General features: G+C 36.3%; 1 protein-coding gene across 3 annotated transcripts in view; it reads left to right on the top strand.

Moving 5' to 3' along the window:
- CSDE1 (cold shock domain containing E1) overlaps positions 1-23,491 on the top strand; it is a 40,127-nt gene that overhangs the window by 7,608 nt on the left and 9,028 nt on the right. Inside the window, exons 2-14 of one of the 3 annotated variants that reach the window (XM_044238969.1) lie at positions 870-1,256; positions 10,960-11,158; positions 12,134-12,243; positions 12,646-12,738; positions 13,356-13,453; positions 15,890-15,971; positions 16,335-16,463; positions 16,574-16,699; positions 17,294-17,506; positions 19,072-19,212; positions 19,297-19,461; positions 22,508-22,615; positions 23,218-23,393. In XM_044238969.1, coding sequence (XP_044094904.1) covers positions 10,960-11,158; positions 12,134-12,243; positions 12,646-12,738; positions 13,356-13,453; positions 15,890-15,971; positions 16,335-16,463; positions 16,574-16,699; positions 17,294-17,506; positions 19,072-19,212; positions 19,297-19,461; positions 22,508-22,615; positions 23,218-23,393 — 1,640 coding nt within the window. In that variant the 5' untranslated portion in view covers positions 870-1,256. Of the gene's footprint in view, positions 1-869; positions 1,257-8,989; positions 9,140-10,959; positions 11,159-12,133; positions 12,244-12,645; positions 12,739-13,355; positions 13,454-15,889; positions 15,972-16,334; positions 16,464-16,573; positions 16,700-17,293; positions 17,507-19,071; positions 19,213-19,296; positions 19,462-22,507; positions 22,616-23,217; positions 23,394-23,491 lie in introns of those variants that run through there. The other 2 variants (XM_044238967.1, XM_044238968.1) reach the window with 2 other exon arrangements.

The following is a 23,491-nucleotide window of genomic DNA, read 5'->3' as shown; positions in this document are numbered from 1 at the left end:
CCCTTGATGTCGGGCATAGAAAATCATATATGTGGTCCCTGCTTTCAGGGAACTTAGAAGTTAGTGTTACACCCTGACTTGGCTTGCTTGACGTGCCTAGACTACTTGGCTATTTTATTTCTCTTAAAATTTTCCTGATTTCTCCAAATTAAGCCTCCCAACTCTGATTAAAAGCCTGCTGTTGGGGCGCCTGGGTGGCTCAGTGGGTTAAAGCCTCTGCCTTCGGCTCAGGTCATGATCCCAGGGTCCTGGGATCGAGCCCTGCATCCGGCTCTCTGCTCAGCAGGGAGCCTGCTTTCTCCACTCTCTCTCTCTGCCTACTTGCACACCATGTTGCTTCAATGTACATGCAGTGGTGAATAAACAATAAGTAATAGTTCTGATATATAGTATATGACAGCCAGTACTCAGATATTAGTTGAGCAAATTAATTTTTGGCATTTTGTTCTATATTTGGTTCTATATCTGGTTTTTCTCTACATATAATTCTTGTCTTTTCAGAAAGAGTGTAAATTACCTGACGGCAGGAACTTTTTATATTTTCCACAATACCTGCCACAGTGCTAGATACCTATAAAACACTTGTGTTAAATTGAATGCTATGCTCTGTAACTTAGAACTTACAGTGTGGGGGCATCACCAGGGAGTGTGAAATAATTTCCCATTTTGAATGTGAGGTCAAAGGAGGTGGTATCCATTAGCACTTGAGAGGTTGCTCAGGTAATATCAAATGAGTGTGCTTCCGGGTTTCCCGCATTACTTGTTAACCAGTGGTTCTAAGTTTATGAAATGAGTCTGTCCCTCTACCCACCCTCTGTCCTGGTTCTCTTCTGTAAATTAAACTTACGGTCTTCGTTTTTTATCTCTAGTATGAAGTGTAACAGAACAGACTTTACCACCTGAAACTGCTGCTTCAAGTTCAGATCAGGCAAGGAACAAACCTCGAAACAACCAACAAGACCAAAGAAGAGTACACTTAAGTTGAAGACACAACACTTGATCTGAAACAAGAAGTTTGTGCCTACTCAACAGCTTTGAAAGAGCACTTCCCAACGCTGCTAGTAGTCTTTGTTTTCTTCAGTGCTGCACTGTGAGATTGCCCGGTGCAGCAGCAGTTGTATTCTTTATTAGCTTGATAGATCATTTTCTCTCGCTCTTTTTTTTAATACTAGCAACTTTCATCCTTTGAAACGTGTGCTGAAAAAGAAGAATCAGCAAATACTACTGAAAGTGCAATATTTGATTATCACTGCGAGGTAGGTTTGTAGTTTTCTTTTGGCAAGAATCAGTTTATAATTTCCTAGTTATTTTGGTCAAACAGCAAGTCTTAATCTGTTCTAAAGATACTTTGAAAACAATTTATAGTCTCAACTAGTATGAAAATATCAACACTGGATTGTTTTATTGAATTTATTGTCTCTTATTAAACAAGGACAATATTTATGGTCACACTATGGGTTTTTTTTCCACACAGGATTACATTTGTTAATGCATGTGGATCTCTCTTAACTTACTGGTCTCTTAGAAAGAAAAACTCCCATCTGTACTGTTTAAAAGTTAAGGTTTCAGTTATGGATGCCCTTTGCAATCTATGTTCAGAGGTCTCTCTAAAGGGGTAAAGAAAGAGAGAAGGGACATTAAAGGTGAGTAGTGCTTTGAGAGAGAGAAGAGTCTTCTCATTCTGCAACAGAATGAGCAGATTCAGGGAGGTCTGAAAGCACATGGTATAATATGGTAAGTTCGTTATGAACGAACTAGAAAATACAGCTTTGTAGGTAGAATAATTAGAGTAGAAAATAAGTTTTGTGGGTTAAGAGAGTAATTAGAAAGGGACGCTTGCTGAAGGCAGGTTTTGAAGGCCCGCTGTATTGACTTTGTTCTGTGGAAAAGTCATTAGGTGTTTATAAGCAAGGACTGAATGGGTTTTTTATTTCGAAACTGAGATCGTTTTATTGCTTCAAATTTTAAAGAAACACTAAAAGTTTCATATTCAGAAGTGTATCTTATAAAACAAATGGTGTGACTTTAAGAGATGGGCTGAAGATGGGAACACCTTTAAAGAGCAATGGATAGACTATAAGGAAGATAAAAGCCAGGGTATAGGCAGAGAAGGAGGCAGTAGGGGTTTTAGTGGTAGAAGTCATAGGACGTGATAACCAATTGAATGTGAAGATGAGCCTGCAGGGATTTGACCCAATCTATCCAGTTTTAGAAGTTCAAAATCTTTGTTTTTCATAGGGATAGGGAAGTTTATGTGGGGACTTGCTGAAAGCAAAATACACTGTGGAAATCTGTTGCATTCATTAGATAGTAATCTGAAAATTGAGAAAGTATGCTAGCACGGAATGTCAAACAGTGTTTTTTGGGGGGAGGGAGGATGAGAAAAGGTGGTTTTCCTTTTTAATCTTGAGTTTTGGTTTTCTAAATTGGATAGAAATAAAAGCTTGAAATTTAGAAAGGAGTCCTCATTTTATACATAACAAATGAAGAAGTGCCCAAGAAGGGAATGTTCAGAGAAATGAGGTAGCCAGGAAGGAATAACAAGGAAGATCATTTCAAGGAGGGTTTACTTTGTGGTAAATCTTTTTAAAAATGCTGCAACAATCAAATAGAATGAGGAATGAAAATTCCTCGTCATTCCTAAGTTGTTGTCTTAAAAAAGCTTCATCACCATTTCAGGAGGCACTCTGACCTTTAATCTGCAGTTTCTTTAAAGGTTGATGAGCCTACTATGGTAATGACCTTACTGTGGACCAAAATTACTCCTTAACTGAAAACTACCAACAGTACCAATTAATTTAAATTATCTCTGTTCTATCAACAGACAGTTACTCAATTTTAAGGCTGTTGTACCATTTGCTTTTTCTGTTTGTTTCTTCATATCTCCTCATCTGATTAAAAAATAATTTTAAGCTGTAATAAATTGTGCTGGGTTAGTTAAGATAGTACAGATTGAAACTGTACAGTTTTTTTTTTTTTAAGATTTTATTTATTTATTTGTCAGAGACAGAGGGAGAGAGACCGAGCACAGGCAGACAGAATGGCAAGCAGAGGCAGAGGGAGAAGCAGGCTCCCTGCCGAGCAAGGGGCCCGATGTGGGACTCGATCCCAGGACGCTGGAACCCGATCCCAGGATGCTGGGACCATGACCTGAGCCAAAGCAGTTGCTTAACCAACTGAGCCACCCAGGCGTCCCGAAATCTTGACTGTACAGTTTTATCTTGACTGTTGAAAGGGTAAAAGACTAGAACTAAAGCTTTCATTTCGTTTTATTGAAATGAATTGTAGAAATGGATTTAAAGTAGCAGTGCTTTTTTTAGCCTAATGTTTGTATTCTGAATGTTAGTTTAGTACATGAACATTTTTACAAATTTTATTTTATTTTTTAAAGATTTTATTTATTTGAGAGAGAGCACAAGCTAAGAGGCATTGGGAGAGGGAGAAGTGGACTCCCAAGCTGAGCAGGGAGCCCAGCGTGGGGCTGGATCCCGCGACCCCAGGATCATGACCTGAGCCAAAGGCAAATGTTTAAGCAGCTGAGCCACCCAGATGCCCCTAAATTTTATTTTCCTCTACCCCCAACATTGGGTTCAAACTCGAGTTTCATGCTCCATTCACTGAGCCAGCCAGGCACTCCAATGTGAACATTTTTAATATATAAATATATGCACTCACAGCTCTCAAAATTGAAGTTCACAAATTTTACAAAAGATAAAAAACAATTGGGGTTTTTTTGATATGTAATTGTAAAGTATTCCACTTAAAAGGGGTATAGCAAAGGAAATATATCTGATAATGCAGTAGAACCCTAGATTTTAAAAGGGACTTTTTTGTAACATGGTAACGGTATTACATAATTAAGAAGGAATAAATACGGAAGACATTGGCCTGAAAAAATGTCAAGGAAGAATAAAACTTCTGAGAAATTTGTTTTGTATATGAAATGGATTGATTTGTTGTTTGCTCAAGGCAGTCTAAAGGTGACAAAAGGAAAACAAAGGTGGGAACATTAAAAGAAAACTAAAGCCCCAGATTGAATGAGAATATTAACACTGTTAACTTGCTAGGAGTGTGGTAGTAGTTAATGGAGACCTGTGACCAGGAACTGTACAGATCTTGACTGATTTTTAAAGTCAGGTGTGGGAACTTTGAAGCTTGTTCTCCATCCCTAGCAAAATCCAAGAGCAAATGAATTAAAAAAAAAAAAAAAAAATGTTTTCAATGAGGATATTTGATAGGGTATCTCCTGATATTCTGATATGGTCACTCTGGAGAAATGTAGGTTGGATGATAATCATTAAAAGTTATTAACTAATGGACTGATTTTCAGAGAGGTTTCCAAGTGTGTTGCCAGATTATCTCCTTGCCCTGCTTTTGAAAAGGACCTGATAATAAGTAGTATGTGAGCACTTATGTGCTAAGTACTACTATAGGCTTTTTAGTAGAGCAGCTCATCTAACCCTCCCAGCAACCCTGTGAGGTAGGCATTAAGGAAGGGCATAGAAGAATGCTTAAAAAATTGATTACAAAGCCTAATTTAAAATTACCTCTAAACTGGAATTGGAATTCCAGGTTAACCAACAAAGGAAATGTAGCGTTCAGTTAGCTTTTTCTTTAGGAACAAGAGCAGTTACAGAAGCACTAAATGGAGAAAATCTGATTTTACCGATTTGTTAAGAAATGATGTGAAGAATATTTTTACTGTACAGAGTTACTGAAACTTAGGGCTATAGAATCAAACATAATCACTCCACGCTCTCTAAATGTTTGTAAGGGTACAATAAGAGTAGTAGTAAATTGCACATTAACGAGTAATTACTTGGAACATCTCCAAAATTTTGAGTCTTTCAGAAAAACAGTTGCATTCAGAAAACTGAAAGGAGCAGTGGGAGTGAAGGGTAGATATGTTTAGATAAAGAATACCAAGTCATTTTCTAAAACTGTCTTCAAGTGAAATAGGCTACCTCTTCTAAACTAACTCCTTGTCAGTTAGCAGCCAAGCAGACTAGGTTAGGAAAAAGGCAGAAGAAACAACTCAGGTTTTGGATGAAGAGATTTCAGAACACAGAATTTTGATTCCTCCCCGCAGGAGAATTTGGAGACCCCTTAGGCTTCCACTTTACGTTTGAGGAAACAATCCTAGAGAAGTTAATGTGTGAGAAGCAGGACTAAAAGCCAGTTTTTTGATTCTAGTTCTGTTTTCTTGGATCAAGTTTAAATTTGACCTCTGATTCTAATTCTTTTTTTTAAAGTGTTGGGTTAACACTGTTAATGACTTGACTTTCCAATTTTAAAAATTAATATGTAGAAAAGAGTAGAAAGTTTAAACTTTGTAAAGTTGGGGATTTTTGTCTGTTGTGCTCTCTGTGTGAGCAGAGCCTAGAACAGTGTTGATGTATTATAGGTACTAAGTGGTTACGAATGTGAAACACAGAGGGGTTTCTGGGAGACTCAGTCAAGGGGTTAACTCTTGATTTTGGCTCAGGTCATGATCTCAGGGTCCTGGAATCCAGCCCTGCATTGGGCTCTGAGCTCTGCGTGGAGTGTGTCCTTGTCCTTGCCTCCCTGCTTCCCCCCATGCTCGCTCTTGTGCTTGCTCTCACTCTCTCAAAAAGTCTTAAAAAGAACGTGAGTCATGGAATGAGTACTGGATGCTATCCGCATTTACCATTTTAAGACTCCTTCCAAGTGTTTTCTTGAGAAGTCTGAGCATTAAATTAGATTTTTCTGGTCTTTCTTTTTTAAGTACATTTGAAATCACACTTGTATAGGTATCTCTCTCTCTCGTTTTCATATTACAGCATAAGCTTACTCATACATCCTTTCTAATGACTGCAGAGCATTTACATAAATTACTGTGACTTCTTGAACTAGCTTTAGACTAGATTCTTTCCAGGCACTTGTTACTAAAATATTTCTATGAATGCGTTTTTGCAGTGTTCACATTTCAGACTGCTCCAGGATAGGTTTCCTGCATTGAAGTTATTAAGGAAAACAACTCCACATCTTGATACATGTTGCTAAACTGCATTTCAGAAAGGTTATAACCAGTTTACCACCATAAAAATATTTGAGCATATTATTCTTAACCTACCTTCTCACGATTTTTAAATCTTTTATCTCTGGTAGTTTGATAATGACTAATTTGCTTTATCGAAATTTTTTATTGGCAGAGCTAAAGTTCTTGTGTTTTGTGTCTAATGTTTAATTATGGTCTTTAAGACTAACTTATTTGTCTTAATACTTTTAGTGTTAAGACAAATGAGTGCCTAATATGGGTCAGCAACTGTTTGTCTAGACTCAGGATTTAGCTTTGAACAAAAAGTCCTTGCCCATATAGACGATGTTTTTCCTATACTTCCATACCTGTGATTAAGTTTAACTTCTAAATTAGGTGCAGTAAGATGCTAATATATAGCAGTTATAACAGTATTGTGAACGTGTCTCTGGAAATAATCTTATTTATTTATTTATTTGACAGAGACATAGGGAGAGAGGAAACACAAGCAGGGGGAGTGGGAGAGGGAGAAAGCAGCTTCCTGCCGGTGGGGCTCTATCCCAGGACCCTGGGATAGTGACCCGAACCAAAGGCAGACACTTAACAACTGAGCCACCCAGGCGCCCCTGGAAATATTGTACAGTACTTGGCCTTGTTTTAATGATGTGGGGTGATAAAATGCTTACATGAGGGGATGAAGTGATGAATGACATAAGGATAGTGACGCAGTGGTGACGCTACTGTTGACCTTCTGAGGATATGTCAGGAGATAGCACCTGCTTCCAGACTGCCGTTGCGGGGAGGTGGGGGTTTAAAATTGCAGAAGGCAAAATGAGGAAAAGGGGTGACTATTACAGAGCTTACTGATTTCAGTTGCCTTAATAGTACACTGAGATATTTGCATTTGTTTTCCTTAAGTTTGAGTATAAAACTTGTCCTTTTCATTTACTCAAATACTGATCCTTTCCTTTGCAGTTTTTTTCTATTTCAAATCGAGAAAGTCTTCCTTCCAAAAAAATTTTTAATAGTATGTTTTTATTTGATGTTTGTTAGAGTATTTAACTCAGTCTAACTTCAGTATATTTTTATATGCTATAAGGTGAGCAAATAAATTGAATTTTCCCACTATTTAAAAAAAGCCAAGTAACATTTATGCATTGGTCCTTTCCTTCCACCTTTTGGGGGGGGGGTCTTTATCTTAATTTATTATTAGGTTTCTGTTCTTGAGCCATGAACGTTTTTCATTGGACTTACACTTTTATGTAATTGGCAGTGTTTTTTTTACTGAACTTTTATTTTGTTTAATGGTGAAATGTAGTGCTGGTTAAGAAAATTTTACAGTGCAATAGAATTGTAGTTTAATCTGAATTGTGAGGATTTTTGAAGGGAAGGGTGTTAACATATTGTTTTATCTAAAATTGAGTAATACATTTTTCCTTAGAAAAAGAAGACCCCCCCCCCATGGATGAAAGCTAGAGAAGGAAACTTCAGTCAGGAAAGATGCTAAGAGAAAGGAAAAGCCTTTTTCAGTTGTGTTTTGATGTTCATTTAGAGGTGAGGTGAGACTTAAAGAGCAATACAGCTTAAATTCCAGAACCTTCCTTGTAATTCTGTTTCATTTTCTCTTAGAAAAACAAGTGTCTTACCTCGTTCCTATAGGAATGTGTGGTAGGACTGGAGACTTGAGGTTTCTGTGATTTCATGACCTGTGTGTTACAGATGCCCGTGTAGTGTTCTTACCTGTATGATAATAAGAACTGTCATCCAAAGATGAGAGAAGCTCAGCTTGAAAGTCATGATCCAAGATAAATCTTGGCTCAGAGTAGTCTTCTTCAGATTAATTTGATGAAATGGTTAGTGTAATAGCATGTACAGTCAGTGTGTACGTGTGTATATACTTAGAGATCATGTGAGTAATGCTATATTTGTGTTGTAAAGTCTAGTGCTACAAATAAGATAAAGATGAAATAAGCAATATTATAAAAATATTTTACTGTTAACAGTGCAGAAACTTTCCACTCTTACTAAAAGTATTATGTCTAAATGCTTTTTAGGTGTTTAAAAACTTTATGCCATCATAAATTATTATGTGGGGAACAATGTACGTGTAGTGTGTCTTATTGCTCCTAGTATGTCTGTACATAGTCTTGATATTAATGTTTTGGCAGACTTGTCAGATATTATTAAATGGTCATTTTATGTTCTGATTTGGAGGTCAAAGAACTAGTACTAGGATGAGAAGTGTCGGGTCCCATTTACTTTGCCTATGTTTTGCCTTGTTTAGCATGATCTACCTAAGAATCTTCTGCAGCAATCTTTTTCAACTATTTGTCTGTTTTTGAAGGCAGTTTAGTTAATCTAGATAGCTAAGTTTGTCCACTTAATTGGGCAAATATAAACTAATATGCTGAAAGTAAATGAGTGGGGGTTTCACTTATCACCCTCTTGTGTTCCTCACCCTTCCCTCAGAACACCTAATTAATGTGTATATATGTGATGTGATGTAACATACCAACTCAGTCCTCTCCTACAAGTACATGATAAATATTTACAAAGCTTAATTTTATCTTTGGACAAAATAAATATGTAGTTGTAATATTTTCTTCCCATATCCCATTGGATTATCTTATGTATACTCTGGGGAGACAAGTTGATTAAGAATTTTAGATTATTTGTAAAGTTGTGAGGTGTTGAGAAGAAATTGGGCTGAACTGTGTCATTATAGCAACCTCCAGAGAATCCTGATGGCATTTTAAAAATTGTAAATGTTGTGGATTAGGGATTGTCAAAATACAAATTTTTAAAAATACATTTCAGCTTGACCTTTTAATATTAACGCCATAATTTCTTTCGTCAATAGAAATCTGATTGAATGAATTATATTTTGCTGAAGTAACCTAGTGAATCTGAAAAGATAAAGAAGTTGACTGTCATGTGTGTGTTAAATTGTTCTTGATCCATAGTTACAAACATTGTGCTATGTTATCACAGCTGTTTGAGATGGAGAATGCTTTTACTGTATCATCATCAGATCCTCATCCCCCTCCTGCAGCCCCTCCTTCACATTCTTTATCTTTATCTTCATCTTCTACCTCATCTGGGACTAAAAAACAAAAGAGGACCCCCACGTATCAGAGATCTGTAAGTCAGGAAAACTGTCAGCTTATTTTGCTTTGTGTTAAGAGCATGACTTAGGGCCACTCACTTCTGTTGAAATAACCTGCAAACTCACTTTCTAACTTCCCTAGGCATTTCCTTTATCTTTTAGTTTAGGGTCTTGCTACTCAGAGTGAGTCCAGAAGTCTAAAGCGTTGCTGTCACCTTGGGAGCTTGGAGAATCTCAAACTCCTGCCCCCAATACCATCAGTATTTTGTATTTTAACCAGATTGCCAGGTAGTTAAAGTTTGAGAAGCCCAGATCATAGAGGTAGGCCTTCTTAGTTTGAATCCTCTACTGTTTGACTTTGACAAGTCATTTAACCTTTCTGGGTCTTTTACCTCATTAGTAAGGTGGTGATAATACTACTTTCTAATGGGCTTTGTAAAAATTAAATAAGTTAGTAAGTGGTAAACAGCAATGTCTAGCACGAAAGAACTAGAACTTAAGCACCTACAGGTTGGGTAACTTTGATTTGCATGATTTGGCCATCCTATGCACAGTTTCACTACTCATACTTGGGTTTAGTGTTCTCCAATTTGTCATTTTTTTTTTTAAGACTTTATTTATTTGAGAGAGAGACAGTGAGAGAGAGCATGAGCGAGGAGAAGGTCAGAGAGCGAAGCAGACTCCCCATGGAGCTGGGAGCCTGATGTGGGACTCGATCCCAGGACTCTGGGATCATGACCTGAGCCAAAGGCAGTTGTCCAACCAACTGAGCCACCCAGGCGTCCCTGTCATTTTTTTTTTCCCTAATGAAAGATATTTTTATTAATAATGCCAACATCACACTTAGGATGCTTCTTAATAAGCCAAATTTTCAGTGAAAGGGTCTAAAACTGGTAAAGATGTGGATATGTTGCTGTTACAGACCTGAGCTTTGCTAGGGATTTTGTCCTCTTTAATTCATCACTTATATTAATAAAATAACTTGTTTTTATAGTGTCTTTCAAGGCAAAATGTGATAGACAGTATTTGATGATGTAAACAGGTTCCATTGCATTTTACTTAAATAGCTCTTTTCACTAAAGATGTTTTCTTTTGCTTTATATGATCATAGAAGCAAATGGCAGTATTTCGAGATTTCATCAGCATCTGAAATGGATAAAAAGATTTCTTTAAATATACTTGTGAAATGATTAAAAATTTTTAGATTTGAAGAGCTTCTGTTTTCTTGGAGTTTTGTTTTAGAAAAATCCTGTTTTCCAACTCACTGTTTTGGCTCATTTTCCATTGGAAAATCTAAGTATGCATTTATTTTCTGATATTTTCTAGTTTGAAATAAGTATTTCATACCAAGTTTCTTTTGTTTTCATCTCTACTAATTTAAATAATTGCTTTTGGATGCATGGCTTAACAAATAGTATTCAGGTTTCTATTTAAGTTTCAAAGTCGATTTTTTAATTTCTTAAGGAAGTGTTCTGGTAGTTTGGGTTTCCATCCCTTGGATATCCATTACCCTTCTTCTGAAATTACTGTTTTAGTCATTTAAAGTTAACATAAAAGAAGCTTTTACTTAATGTAGCTGCTCTGCCTTAACATTGAACTCCAGAAATCCTATTTGCTGGTAAGTGAAAATTCTACCATTAAATTAGGGAAGTTCCCTAAAATAAATGAGATTAATTCTTCTGAAATGTTTTATAGCTGAACTAATATTTCAGTAATAAAAGTCCATAAATTTCCCTTTACCTACTTTATTTTCTTTACCTTTTTCCATTAAAAATTTAGTGGTTTGTTAATCAGACTTAGTATGCTATGAAGATAATGTACAGATCTGAGTATATTCTTTTTCTTTTTAAAACAGATGAGCTTTGATCCAAACCTTCTCCATAACAATGGACACAATGGGTACCCTAATGGTACTTCAGCAGCACTGCGTGAAACTGGGGTTATTGAAAAACTGCTAACCTCTTACGGATTTATTCAGTGTTCAGAACGTCAAGCTAGACTTTTCTTCCACTGTTCACAGTATAATGGCAACCTGCAGGACTTAAAAGTAGGAGGTAATCTGTCACTGATTATCCTTTTTAAAATAACTCAACACACATTTCTGTTGCATGTCAACTCGCTTATGACAGTATTACAGTTTTGGCCTTTTAATTGTCCCAATTACAGATGTGTGTCTCTGTAAACCAGCAGAATCTTGATTTCTGTTGTGGTGTCTTTGGGGGGGATGAAAGACTCATTGACTTAAAGATACCTTTGAATTTTTTTTTTAATAGATACTTGGAAGATCTAATTATTTTTTTCCACATTTATGACTATAGTTATATATTGGATTTTAAGCCAATGGAAATAATAAACTTACAATGTTATTTTATTAGGTCATATATTTGGTAGTACCTGAAAAAAAAAAAAACAGAATGTTACCACTTGGACTGTTCATCTTGGTTTACACAATAATAATCACTTTTACATATGAAAATATATGACTTAGTAGAAGACTGAAATTATAAGGTCTCAGTGTGTGTTTTTTAAAATCTCTTTGGGGGAAAGTCAGAACAATAGTTAACATGAGTATTTGCATACTGAATACTTTAACCCTACAAGAGCATTATTTTGGTTAATCCTTATTTTGTGTATGAGGAAACCTGAGAAGCTTAAGAAAAAAGAAAACTTTCCAAAAGTTATGATTTGCAGTATACGTAAATACTGTGAAAATTAAGACTAAGATATTCCTATCTTAGTCTAAAGCAGTGGTTCTGGAGCATTAGTATGTATGAGAATAAACTGGAAGGCTTGTTTAAACATAAATTGCTGTACTTGGTGCCTAGAGTTTGTCTTTGAGTAGATCTGGAGTGGGGCCCAGGAATTTGCATTTCTTCTAAGCTCCCAGGTAATGCTGCTGTTACTGGTCCAAGAAGCACACTTTGAGAAGTCACCAGTGTACAGCAACTCAAATGCAAAGTTTGGCTTGAAAGTGAGATACCATTTTGTCAAAGTTAGTCCAACAAATACAATACTTAACTTTATTTTAGATGATGTTGAATTTGAAGTATCATCTGACCGGCGGACTGGGAAACCCATTGCTGTTAAACTGGTGAAGATAAAACCAGAAATCCTCCCTGAAGAACGAATGAATGGACAAGTTAGTGGCTTTGATGCTTTGTGTTTTCTTAGGGCCCTGCATTTGGATATCTTTCACATTAGAAAAGGAAGATTCTCCCCATCTCCTCAGTTTGCACGCAAGAGAGCTATAGTATATAAAGATTATTATTTTAAAATTCTATCAGAAGCACTGGCATTTCTTGACCTGAAATATAAAATATGGTCAAGATTCAATTTGGGTTTTTACATATAACCCTAAGTCTATACTTACAGTCGGTTTGTGTACTGTAAGTTTGAAACTTGGCAGCATGACATCCTCTTGTGGATCATATTAAAATGCATCCCTATGTATAGTATAGAGGATATTAAAATTCAGTTAATATTGCACAGTGCTGCTCCTGAAATGATTAGCAATGGAAATTTTTTTTTTTTTGACTGGTAGGTTGTGTGCGCTGTTCCTCACAACTTAGAGAGTAAATCTCCAGCTGCCCCGGGTCAGAGTCCAACAGGGAGTGTATGCTACGAACGTAATGGGGTAAACTTGTGTATTTTTCTTAAACCTTTGCCTGATCCACCATGTGATCTATAAGCGTACTTTAAAATTCAAAATAGAAAACGTAAGCTGCAGTTGATAAATTCAGTTTTAAATTTGGTTTCTAAGAGACTTCGAGTGCAGCATAATCAAAAACTTTAAAAAGAAAAAATCCTTAGGACTTCCAAGTGTCTTAGCTTGCCCAAGTGTGACCTTAGTTAGAATATTAAGGTAAAATGTTCCTTTTACTTGCTTTTTTGGGGGTTGTGGGAGGGGATCTTTTTTCTGGTTCTTTTTAAGCACTAACTCCATCTTTTTGTTTGGAATGCCTTACATAAAAATTGTTTTTTTTGAAATGTAACTACAGTCTCTGGGCAAATGCTTCCACGTGTGTAAGCTTTTTGAAGTTGGATTGCTGCTCAGCTGTGGACTCGCAGAAGTCATCAGCATCATGGAGGGGAAGTGTGTGTTTATATGACTAAAACGATGTACTTGTTATAAAGCATTTTTAAGAAATTTGGCTTAAAATGCCAGCTTAAGAGGTATTTAACGAAGTAAATCGCAGTATACAGAGAACATGCATCCTGCCAATATAGTAATAATAACTTATTAATTCACAGGAAGTGTTTTATCTGACTTACACCCCTGAAGATGTCGAAGGGAATGTTCAGCTGGAAACTGGAGATAAAATAAACTTTGTAATTGATAACAATAAACAGTAAGTTCTTTTATTCCACCTAAGTTGGGGTTTTTTGTTTTGTTTCTTTTGTCTACCCCCTCCAATAAGAAGAAATCTGAAATGAGTTAAAAACCCAACATGTAAATGTGGATAATTTTAATGATTTTCATGATCTTTTAAACTTCATTAAGAATTTTAGGGTCTGTTCTATGATGGGCACTATGTGGATGTCAGAAATAGGAATATAATTAAAATATGGTCAAGTTTTTAAGGAGCTGTTCGAGAAGTCAGTGAAAGTTTAGCAAAAGCAGTAGTGCGGGAGAGAAGTTTTAAGGGAAGGGTGAGGGTGTAAAAGTCACTAGGGAGATTGCAGGGGTGGGGGAGCATTCTGAGTAGAAGTATAATTTTGAGGAAATGGCCAAAAATTTGAGTTGATTGAACTGACTGGATCATGGGAAGATGAAGTTTGAGCTTCATCCTGTAGTCCTAGGACTCTTTGAAGGATTTTAAGTTGGGGGGTGGGAGCCGGGATGGAGGTGTGATCAGTTTAGGTCATTGTAAGTCATGGAGATGGTAGACATGGAGAGTAGTGGTACTCTAGAGGCAGTGACATAAGAGTTAATATGCAAGATGAGGATCTGATACACTAACAAGGATAGGCCAGCGGTGATCAGGTGGAGAAGTCAGGCTACACTGCGAAGATAAAACCACGTTTTGTGATTGATTAGGTGGAGGCGTATATGGGAATTACTGAGAGGGGAATTTCAAATGACACTTCTCTGCCTACTGGACAGATGATGATATTATTAACCAGACTAAGAAGATACAAAAAAAAAACTATTAGTGTGGGAGAAAAATTCTGCTTATTTTGGCATTTTGAATTTGAGGTGTCTGGGTATATCTAGGTGAAGCTACTGAACATGTAGTTGTATGTGTAAGTCTAAAACAAGCTAGTACTAGGATATACAGCTGTGAAATTCATCAGCATAAGCAGTTTAAGGGAAGTGTAGTTAAGAAAGCCTAGGGATAGTGATTTTTAAGAGTACAGAAGGAAGTTAAAAAAAGTAGGAAGTTGAAAAAAATGCTAGGAATGCACTTTCCAACAGCACAGAGAAAGCAAAGACCCAAGACATGTGCAGAATTACTAGCCCTGAACCTTATTTCTTATAAGACTTTAGTCTTCATTTTTAAGGAATCAGATTGAGGGGCTTCTGGATGGCTCAGTTGGCTAAGTGTTGGGCTCTGTATGGCTCAGCCCCTATCTCTCCTCTTCCCCCACCTTGCATGTGCTCTTCTGTGCTCTCTCTCTAAAATAAATCTTTAAAAAATAGAAGGAATCAAATTGAGTTGATGTTATATTAATAGTTCTAGTCTAAGGGCCTCAATATGATCTCGCGAAGTACAGGGATAGGGCTTGAGTTTAAGGTGGAGCCAGGGAAAGGGTTTTATTTAACCTTTATTAAATTTCTATGTGTGCCAAGCACTTGCACTGAATACTTTAAGTATAGTTGTTAATCCTGAGAACAGCTTTACCTGATGCGTTCCATCTGTAAAATTGAGGTATGTTCTCACTTGCCTGAAGTCATAACAGTCTTGAAATAGCAGATATTTGAGCCCCAGTCTGGTTCTAAAGCCTTTCACTATAGTAAGTTGCAAATTTTTCCAGTGCCTTCATTATTCTGTTGATTTTTGAAATAAAAAGCACAGTTGGGTTATAGTTTGTCCATGAAAAATTAAGGGAAGTACCTGCTTAGTCTGCAGCTTTTCTTAAAACAACTCTACCAACAGTTTGTACCATCTTTGAGATGAAGTCAGATTCATACTGCTGCTGCGCAAAGATGGGGACAGAATAATATGTGGTCCTTAATTTGTTTTCAGTGAAGGTGAATGTCATTTTTAAAAGTGTAGCAGAATTCTTCCTTAATCACTACATTTACTCAACTTTCTTTTATGGCTTTTAATCAGAAATGATTGATGGGATAGCTACTAAATTCAGCATGTCGGAAACAGGGACCATCTCTTACTCATCTCTGTATCTATCCCTACTCAAATGTTTATCCTACCTACTCAAATATAATACCTACTCAAATGTTTATCCAAGAAATTATCTTCCTAAAACTTCAGATTCTCCATCTTTTGTTGCATTCAACTTGTGACTTCATTTCTTTTGTTGGAATAGGAAAGCATTGAGTGTCAATGATATTCTTTTAAGAATCTAAGAGAAAAATGATTCATATGTGTGTGTGTCTAATTTGGAAGGATAGGGAGTTTGAGCAAAAATCCTTTGCATATGAAGCCATATGAAAAGGATCATGTGCTGTAAACTACACTTGCTCTTCATGTTGACATAAAAATTCTTGAGACCTCAGAAAATTAGTTTATTTCTCTGAACTTATGTCTAACCAAACCAATGCATTTTTCACCCCCTCTTTGATTCCCCCCCTCCCCAACCCCACCCAATTACTCCCTTTCTAGTACTGGTGCTGTAAGTGCTCGTAACATTATGCTGTTGAAAAAGAAACAAGCCCGCTGTCAGGGAGTAGTTTGTGCCATGAAGGTAAGTGTCATCAAATACAAAAAACTTGAGGGTTTTTTCTTTTACTACTTTTAGTCTGTACTTCATACCCAAGCAAGCCTTTTGTTTTTGTTTTTTTCTCTTAATCTTCCCTTTAAAAATATTTTCACTGTTAATATCAGAAGTAATCTCTTAAAATTCCTTGGTTACTAATTCATTATGTTCTTTAAAATTGATACTGTTAATTGATACTGTTAATCAAGACCTAACCAAATATATTGTTTCTGATACAGTATAATTTTATGAAAAGATTGCTTATTGAATGCAAATTATAATCATAAATACGGCACTTAATAGTACCTAATGTTCCTATTATTTTTTGGGGTTTTGCTTGTTTGTCTTTAGGAGGCGTTTGGCTTTATTGAAAGAGGTGATATTGTAAAAGAGATATTCTTTCACTATAGTGAATTTAAGGGTGACTTAGAAACCTTACAGCCTGGAGATGACGTGGAATTCACAATCAAGGACAGAAATGTAAGATAGTTGACTGGCTTGATCTTTGGCCTTTTTAAGATCAAAAATGAATTACATTTTTAGGAAACACTTAAAATTATATGACACCCCCCCACACTTTTGTGATTTAGGGTAAAGAAGTCGCAACTGATGTCAGACTATTGCCTCAAGGAACAGTCATTTTTGAAGATATCAGCATTGAACATTTTGAAGGAACTGTAACCAAAGTAATCCCAAAAGTACCCAGTAAAAACCAGGTAAGGAGTCTTTTTCAAGAGAGTTTTCTTTTATCTCATGAGTAGTAGAATAATTTGGTGTACAGAAATTTTAATTAATGTAATTTTATGATGTTGAACAATTGACTATTTCTTGATATATATAATTAAGCTAAATGAGAAACCAGTGATTATATCCATGAATATGTTTTAGTTTTTACTGGTTTATAAGGAGAAAAGGACAAAACTGTTGGTTAAATTGGGGGAAAACCAGTTTGGGTGTGCATTTATTGGGGTTCTCTCCGAGGGCACACCCTCCTCCCCCCATTTGTTTCATTTGTGTGGGAGGTAAGGTGAGGAGAGGACACTGGTGGTGTCATTGCTGAAGAAATGTGAAACATTAAAGACTTGAAATTCTTTTTCTTAAATATCTCTGTGTCATTTTATGATTTTATGATTGTATTATGTGACTGTAGAACACAGAGCTTTCAAATTGGACTTGTTATCAACATCGTTTTTCCCTGTAGGGAACTGTTTATTATAAATAACATGGGTTTGCTGTGTGTTCTTCTTGTTTGACTTAGAACTAGGAAGGATGAGAAATCTCCAGCTAAAATAGTTTTTCCTTCTCATCAGAATGACCCATTGCCAGGACGCATCAAAGTTGATTTTGTGATTCCTAAAGAACTTCCCTTTGGAGACAAAGATACAAAATCCAAGGTGACCCTGCTGGAAGGCGACCATGTTAGGTTTAATATTTCAACAGACCGACGTGACAAGTTAGAACGAGCAACCAACATAGAAGTTCTATCAAATACATTTCAGTTCACTAATGAAGCCAGAGAGATGGTACGTGTTGGATATTGTTTGATACTTGTATTCAGTATGGGGCCAATATTATATTTGAATTCGTAATGCTGTATTGAGAAGTTTTTAAGGTAATGATAACATTGGGCAGTTACCTTAGTGATTAAGAACACAGATCTTTGAGTCAGTCTAGGTTTGATACCTAACCCTGCCAGTTATCTTGGAGTAGATGTGAAAAAGTTTTAGAAAGTGTGTACAGGATGATTTCTTAGATCTTTAGAGAGTCACTGATTCTCTGGACCTTAAACAGAAAGATTGAGAAGAATCAGATCAATTGTAGAAAGTAAATTTTCCCAAACTGTTCCATAAAATGTTTAGTAAACACTAAATAAAGTTAAATAGGTTTTGGGTTTTTTGGGACTTTGCAGATTCTTTTTAGTGGATATAAATCCAGGAATGACATGTACCAGAATTGTTTCCCAAATATATTTTATGGGCTTGCTTTTCATAAATTAACTTTCTCAGATGTAATACATTGTTTTGTTGGGGGTTATAACATGTGGTATATCTCATGCTGTTAGTAGAACTGGGTACAGTCACTGGAAATTTAAATTCCTTGGGACTTCTAACCTTTACCTTTGGAGATCTGATCTTATTTGACACTTGCAGTGTGCTTTTAACTTTAAAAATTTTGAGAACCAAAGGAATGTGTTTTTAAGAACTTTGCAGGTAGCATCTATTTTGCTTGACAGTGTGGACTGCACTGTAGAGTACTGTGGCTGCCATTAAGATTTAGCAAGGATTAAATGTCAGAATATTGTCTATGCTACATTCAGAACTGGTTATAGAATAGTCATCAGTAATAATGTAAATAAACATGCAATATATAAGTCATTGGTAGGTTAATAATAATTGTTTCAATAAACATTTGAATACCTGTCATGTGCCAGTTAAGTCTGGATATAATGCTACCACAGAGCTGATAATTTAGTAGGATGGGGGGAAAAATAAGGAAAGGATTTCCTGTATTTTATTTATTCTTCAGACCTAAATTTTAAGCCTTTCTTGTGCCTAAACGCAAATAAAATTTTTTAAGGTAGAGACTAAAAAATTGCTTTTAATTGACTTTGGAAGTTCTTGAAATATTAGTGTATAGATTTTTGTAAATTCCCAGATGTCATCATAAAGCTTGGGACTTACTTGGAGTCTTTGATTCTACCACTTAATTAGCTGGGTGCTTTGGACAAACTACTTAACCTCCCTCAGCCTCAATTTCCTCATCTTGCAAAACGGGGTAATAATACCAAGTTCACAGATTTGAGAATTAAAAGGAATACATTGTGTGCATGTTCACATTCAAATGTTGATAATTTTTTCTATGCATACTGGCCAAGGATTAGCATCTCACACATTGCTTAAAGGTTAATTTATTAAAAGACTGAAAAGCAGTGAGTTTTTATTTAAATGGAGAAATTAAAATGTAGATACAGAATTTGAGTCATTAATACAGATAATGCCTAATGAATTCAACTTGATGCTTCCAAAGTTGAATGTTGTTTTCTTGGCAAGCTTCACAGCCAGTGAAAATATTATTGTCTGGATTTCAGGGTGTAATTGCTGCCATGAGAGATGGTTTTGGTTTCATCAAGTGTGTGGATCGTGATGCTCGTATGTTCTTCCACTTCAGTGAAATTCTGGATGGGAACCAGCTCCATATTGCAGATGAAGTAGAGTTTACTGTGGTTCCTGTGAGTAGTTTTTGAGCAAAGAATGGAATGGTTTCTTGGTGTTTCGTTTTTCAGTTTAAAGTTACTTTTGTTTCTCACTTGTAGGATATGCTCTCTGCCCAAAGAAATCATGCTATTAGGATTAAAAAGCTTCCCAAGGGCACGGTTTCATTCCACTCCCATTCAGATCATCGTTTTCTGGGCACTGTAGAAAAAGAAGCCACTTTCTCCAACCCTAAAACCACTAGCCCAAATAAAGGCAAAGAAAAGGTAAGTTTTACGTAATCAAAATGATTTGTGTAGCTTTTCTATTTTTTAAAGATTTATTTATTTTAGAGAGAGGTGCACAGTGGGGTGAAAGGTGCCAAGGGAGAAGGAAAAAGCAGACTCTAAATTGAGCATAGAACCCGATTCGGGGCTTGATCTCACAACCCTGAGATCATGACCTGAGCTGAAATCAGGTGTCGGATGCTTGACTGAGCCACCCCGGCACCCCGATGTATGTAGATCTGTATTAGTCTTCGGCTTCAAGGAAACCACTGTCCACACAATAATGGAGTTAAGCATTATCTCTTTTGGAATTCTCTAATATTAATGCTGGTGAACTAATCTAAGTTTTCTGATCTCAGCACTATTGACTTTTGTGTGGGAGTGGGTTGCTCTTGAGTACATTGTTGGATACTTTGCAGCATCCCTGGCCTTTTCCCAGTAGAGACCAGTATCTTCCCTCTCTCCCTCTGTGACAGCCAAAAGTGTTTCCAGATACTGCCAGACATCCCAGAATCACCCCTGGTTGAGAAACACTCATGTAAAATGACAGTACTTGTCTTCCAAAGCAGTTTAAAACTTCCACATTTGGGTAGACTCAGTTCACAGATTTGAACTCCTTTATTGACTAGTTCACTGATTAGAAATATAAAGCTGTCTAGTCTAACATGGCTTTTGCTCTCAAGTAAGTAATAAATTGAGAGTGTACAGAAGCAGGTAATTCATGCAAAATATAAAATGTTGCCCAAAAGTGTCAGTAAGAGTGCTATGGTGAAAATGAATTCTAAACTCGGGGGGGAGAGGGGAGGTGGGGGTTGCTGGGATGGTTTCACTAAGGCACTGGCATTTAATAGGTAGAGATAACTGAGGAAAGGACATTCCTTACAGAATAGAGGCCAGATGAGAAAAATTCCGTTTCTTAAGAAAGCACTAAGTATTAAATAGGAAGACAGGGTTTTTCTTTGATGGGGCCAAATAGGGGAAATAAGAGTGACAAATCAGAATACAGAAAGATTGAGAAGGTTTGATTGCTACTCTGAAGAACTTAGACATTGTTCTGTACTCAGTAGATTTCTTTTGGAAAGTGTCATTTCGGGAAGAAATGGCAATAGTATGAACCCTAGATGGCGGTATGGAGAAAGGCAAAAGATCAAGAGGCTTGATAGGAAATTTGGATAGTTGTTGAACCAGGGGACAGAGATCATGGATGTAGAGAAGAGAGAAGGAACATGAAGGTGATACAATTTTAAAAAAATAACTAGGAGCCTGTAAGAGTGGAATAGCATCTTCCTTTTTTTTTTTTTTTTTTTTTTTTTGAAAGAGCACAGGGGAGGAGTAGGGAGGAGGAGTGTCTAGACTCCCTGCTCAACAGGGAGCCCAGTGTTCTGCTTGATCCAAGGACTCTGGGATCCTGACCTGAGCTGAAAGCAGATGCTTAGTCAAACCATGTTTGACTTAGCCATCCAGGCACCCCAAGACTAGATTAGCATCTTGTTTTACCTTTTTTTTTTTTGTAGTTTAGGAAATCACTTCACCTCTGAGCTTAAGTTTTTAAACAAAAAAAAAAGAATCAGTCTCCTATTTCGCTGAAAAAGCTCTCACAGGCCCTAGTCCATAGTAGGAATTTCACAAGTCCTCCTGTTAAAAATAATAAAAACAAAAGAAAACCTATGGGGCTTATTTTTAATGGTTTTTAGGTCCTAGAATGTCCAGCTTCCCAGATGGCTCTGGCAAAGCTGACTTGATCAAGACAGCCTTTGTATGAGACTTTTCCTGCCCTTCTATTATTCTTTTCTTCTTGGCCAATACTGGATCCTAGTGAGTCCTTCTGTCATTGGGCTTATTTATAACAGTGTATTACACTTGTTTATGAATCTGTGTTCTCTACTAAACTGGGTTCTTTGAGAGCAGGGATTGTCTTATCTCTATTTCCTATACTTGCTGTAGAGTATGGTGTCAGGTGATGGCTAGATACGAGGTTAATGGACTATAGTTGAGAGCAAAATCAAATGCTGAGATTTTGAGTATGGTTGACTTCAGAAGAATCAGTGTAAGACCTGATTTCGCTGACCACCTCCTTCATTTAACCAAAGTCAGATACTTAGCATCATTTTGTGCTGGCTGTATAACCTTGGTCAAGTTTATTTTAACTTCCTAAAACTTTCCTAATAGAGGTCAGAGTAACTTTTGAAGATGGTTTTATCATAGCATTAAATTTGGTAATATAAAGTGCCTAACATAAAATCTGATACAATTTAAATGTTCAGTATGATTACATAGTAGTTGTACAAGGAATATGAATGGTAAAAGAGTAGAAATTAACTGGTTTTGAATATTACTAGTTGGTAATGTATTCTGGAGCTTAGGAAAGGAGAGATGTGGGCAGTAATCCCCATAGGAATGATATCTGAAACCATAGGAGCAATATAACTTACGTAGTTGCTCTACAGTGTTGTTTACTGGTGATTCTATGTCACATATCCGAAATTTCTTAAGACTTTTGAAGAGCGAATCTTTCTAGTATTCATTTAAGTGTTACTATGGAAACATTGGTATAATTGCCTGAATATCACATGCTCTGAACTGCGCTAGATCCTATATCAAATTAAATTCTTGTTCATTAGTTAAATTAATTTTATACAAAACACTACGAGGTACTGTGGGAGATTCAAAGTAGGTGATAGAAAAGCTTCTTACCCTACAGAATTTCCACTTTGCTAAAAAGTCATGCTTAGTTTAATTTCTGATGGTCTATGAGAAGTATGAAGTAAGTATGTGGTAAATTTTCAATAAGCTTTCCCTCCTCAACAAAAAAATCAGGTTCTTGAGACTAAAAAGACAGCAGATTGAGTTGGTCTTAGGTTAAGGTAAGACCACCTTTTATTCATAAGAAAAATCTATTACTGTTAGGGAACCCTAGAATAGGATATTTCTATAGTTGTGCCAATTCTGTAGCTCAAAGGTCTATAAAAACTGTAGCTGCTTATTGCCTTTTTGTTTTTGATACTTTTCATTGTTTTTGTTTGTTTGTTTGTTGTTTTTTTTTTAGGAAGCTGAGGATGGTGTTATTGCTTATGATGATTGTGGGGTGAAATTGACTATTGCTTTTCAAGCCAAGGATGTGGAAGGATCTACTTCTCCTCAAATAGGAGATAAGGCAAGATAATTCTGCTGATTTGAGAGCTGGGTTAAAGATTGTCATCTTAATCATAACTCTTGTACAATGGCTTCTTTTGAATTTTATCAAGTTTTGCTAAAACTGTTTTGTGCTTATGAGGTTAATATAGGAACATCTTCCCATTTAAAAGCAGCTTACTCAATTAGAACAGGGTCTGGAAAGCCCTTGTTAAAGCTTTTTGAAGGAGTATTTAAAACACTAGCTAAGATATGCCTAAATCAGTTAACTTAGATGAAAGTAATAATATTACAAGCTAAAACAGCCACCAAAATACTAGCAAAGTAAAATCACACTAAAGATTTTATATTGCTTTGCATTTTTCTCATACTTAAAATGTCTGGTTTTCTGATAGCCCTGCTTTAGAGAAATTGAGACTCTATAAGGAATAAATATACACTGGAGAACAAAACTTGATCCCTTATGAAAAATGTAATGAGACATAGAAGTGTTAGTTTTGGTGAAAATGTATTTAACACAAAGGATATTTAGAGTGGAAAGCGTGGTCTAGGGGAAGTTACAGGTCCTGAGGTAAAGAGATGTGGAAAAGACATGGTATTAATGAGTGTCCTTATTTTTCACAGGTTGAATTTAGTATTAGTGACAAACAGAGACCTGGACAACAGATTGCAACTTGTGTGCGACTTTTAGGTCGTAATTCCAACTCCAAGAGGCTCTTGGGTTATGTGGCAACTCTGAAGGATAATTTTGGATTTATTGAAACAGCCAATCATGATAAGGAAATCTTTTTCCATTATAGGTGAGGAATGCCTTATAGAACTTAGAGCTTACTATCCATTCTTTGGGAGTCCAAAATACTTAGTATTGGGTAGTTATGTATTCTTTTAATTCCAAATC

The sequence above is a fragment of the Neovison vison genome, chromosome 2 (assembly GCF_020171115.1).
Source record: "Neovison vison isolate M4711 chromosome 2, ASM_NN_V1, whole genome shotgun sequence".
Taxonomy (NCBI): Eukaryota; Metazoa; Chordata; class Mammalia; order Carnivora; family Mustelidae; genus Neogale; species Neogale vison.
This window is presented reverse-complemented; position numbering and strand designations above follow the sequence as displayed.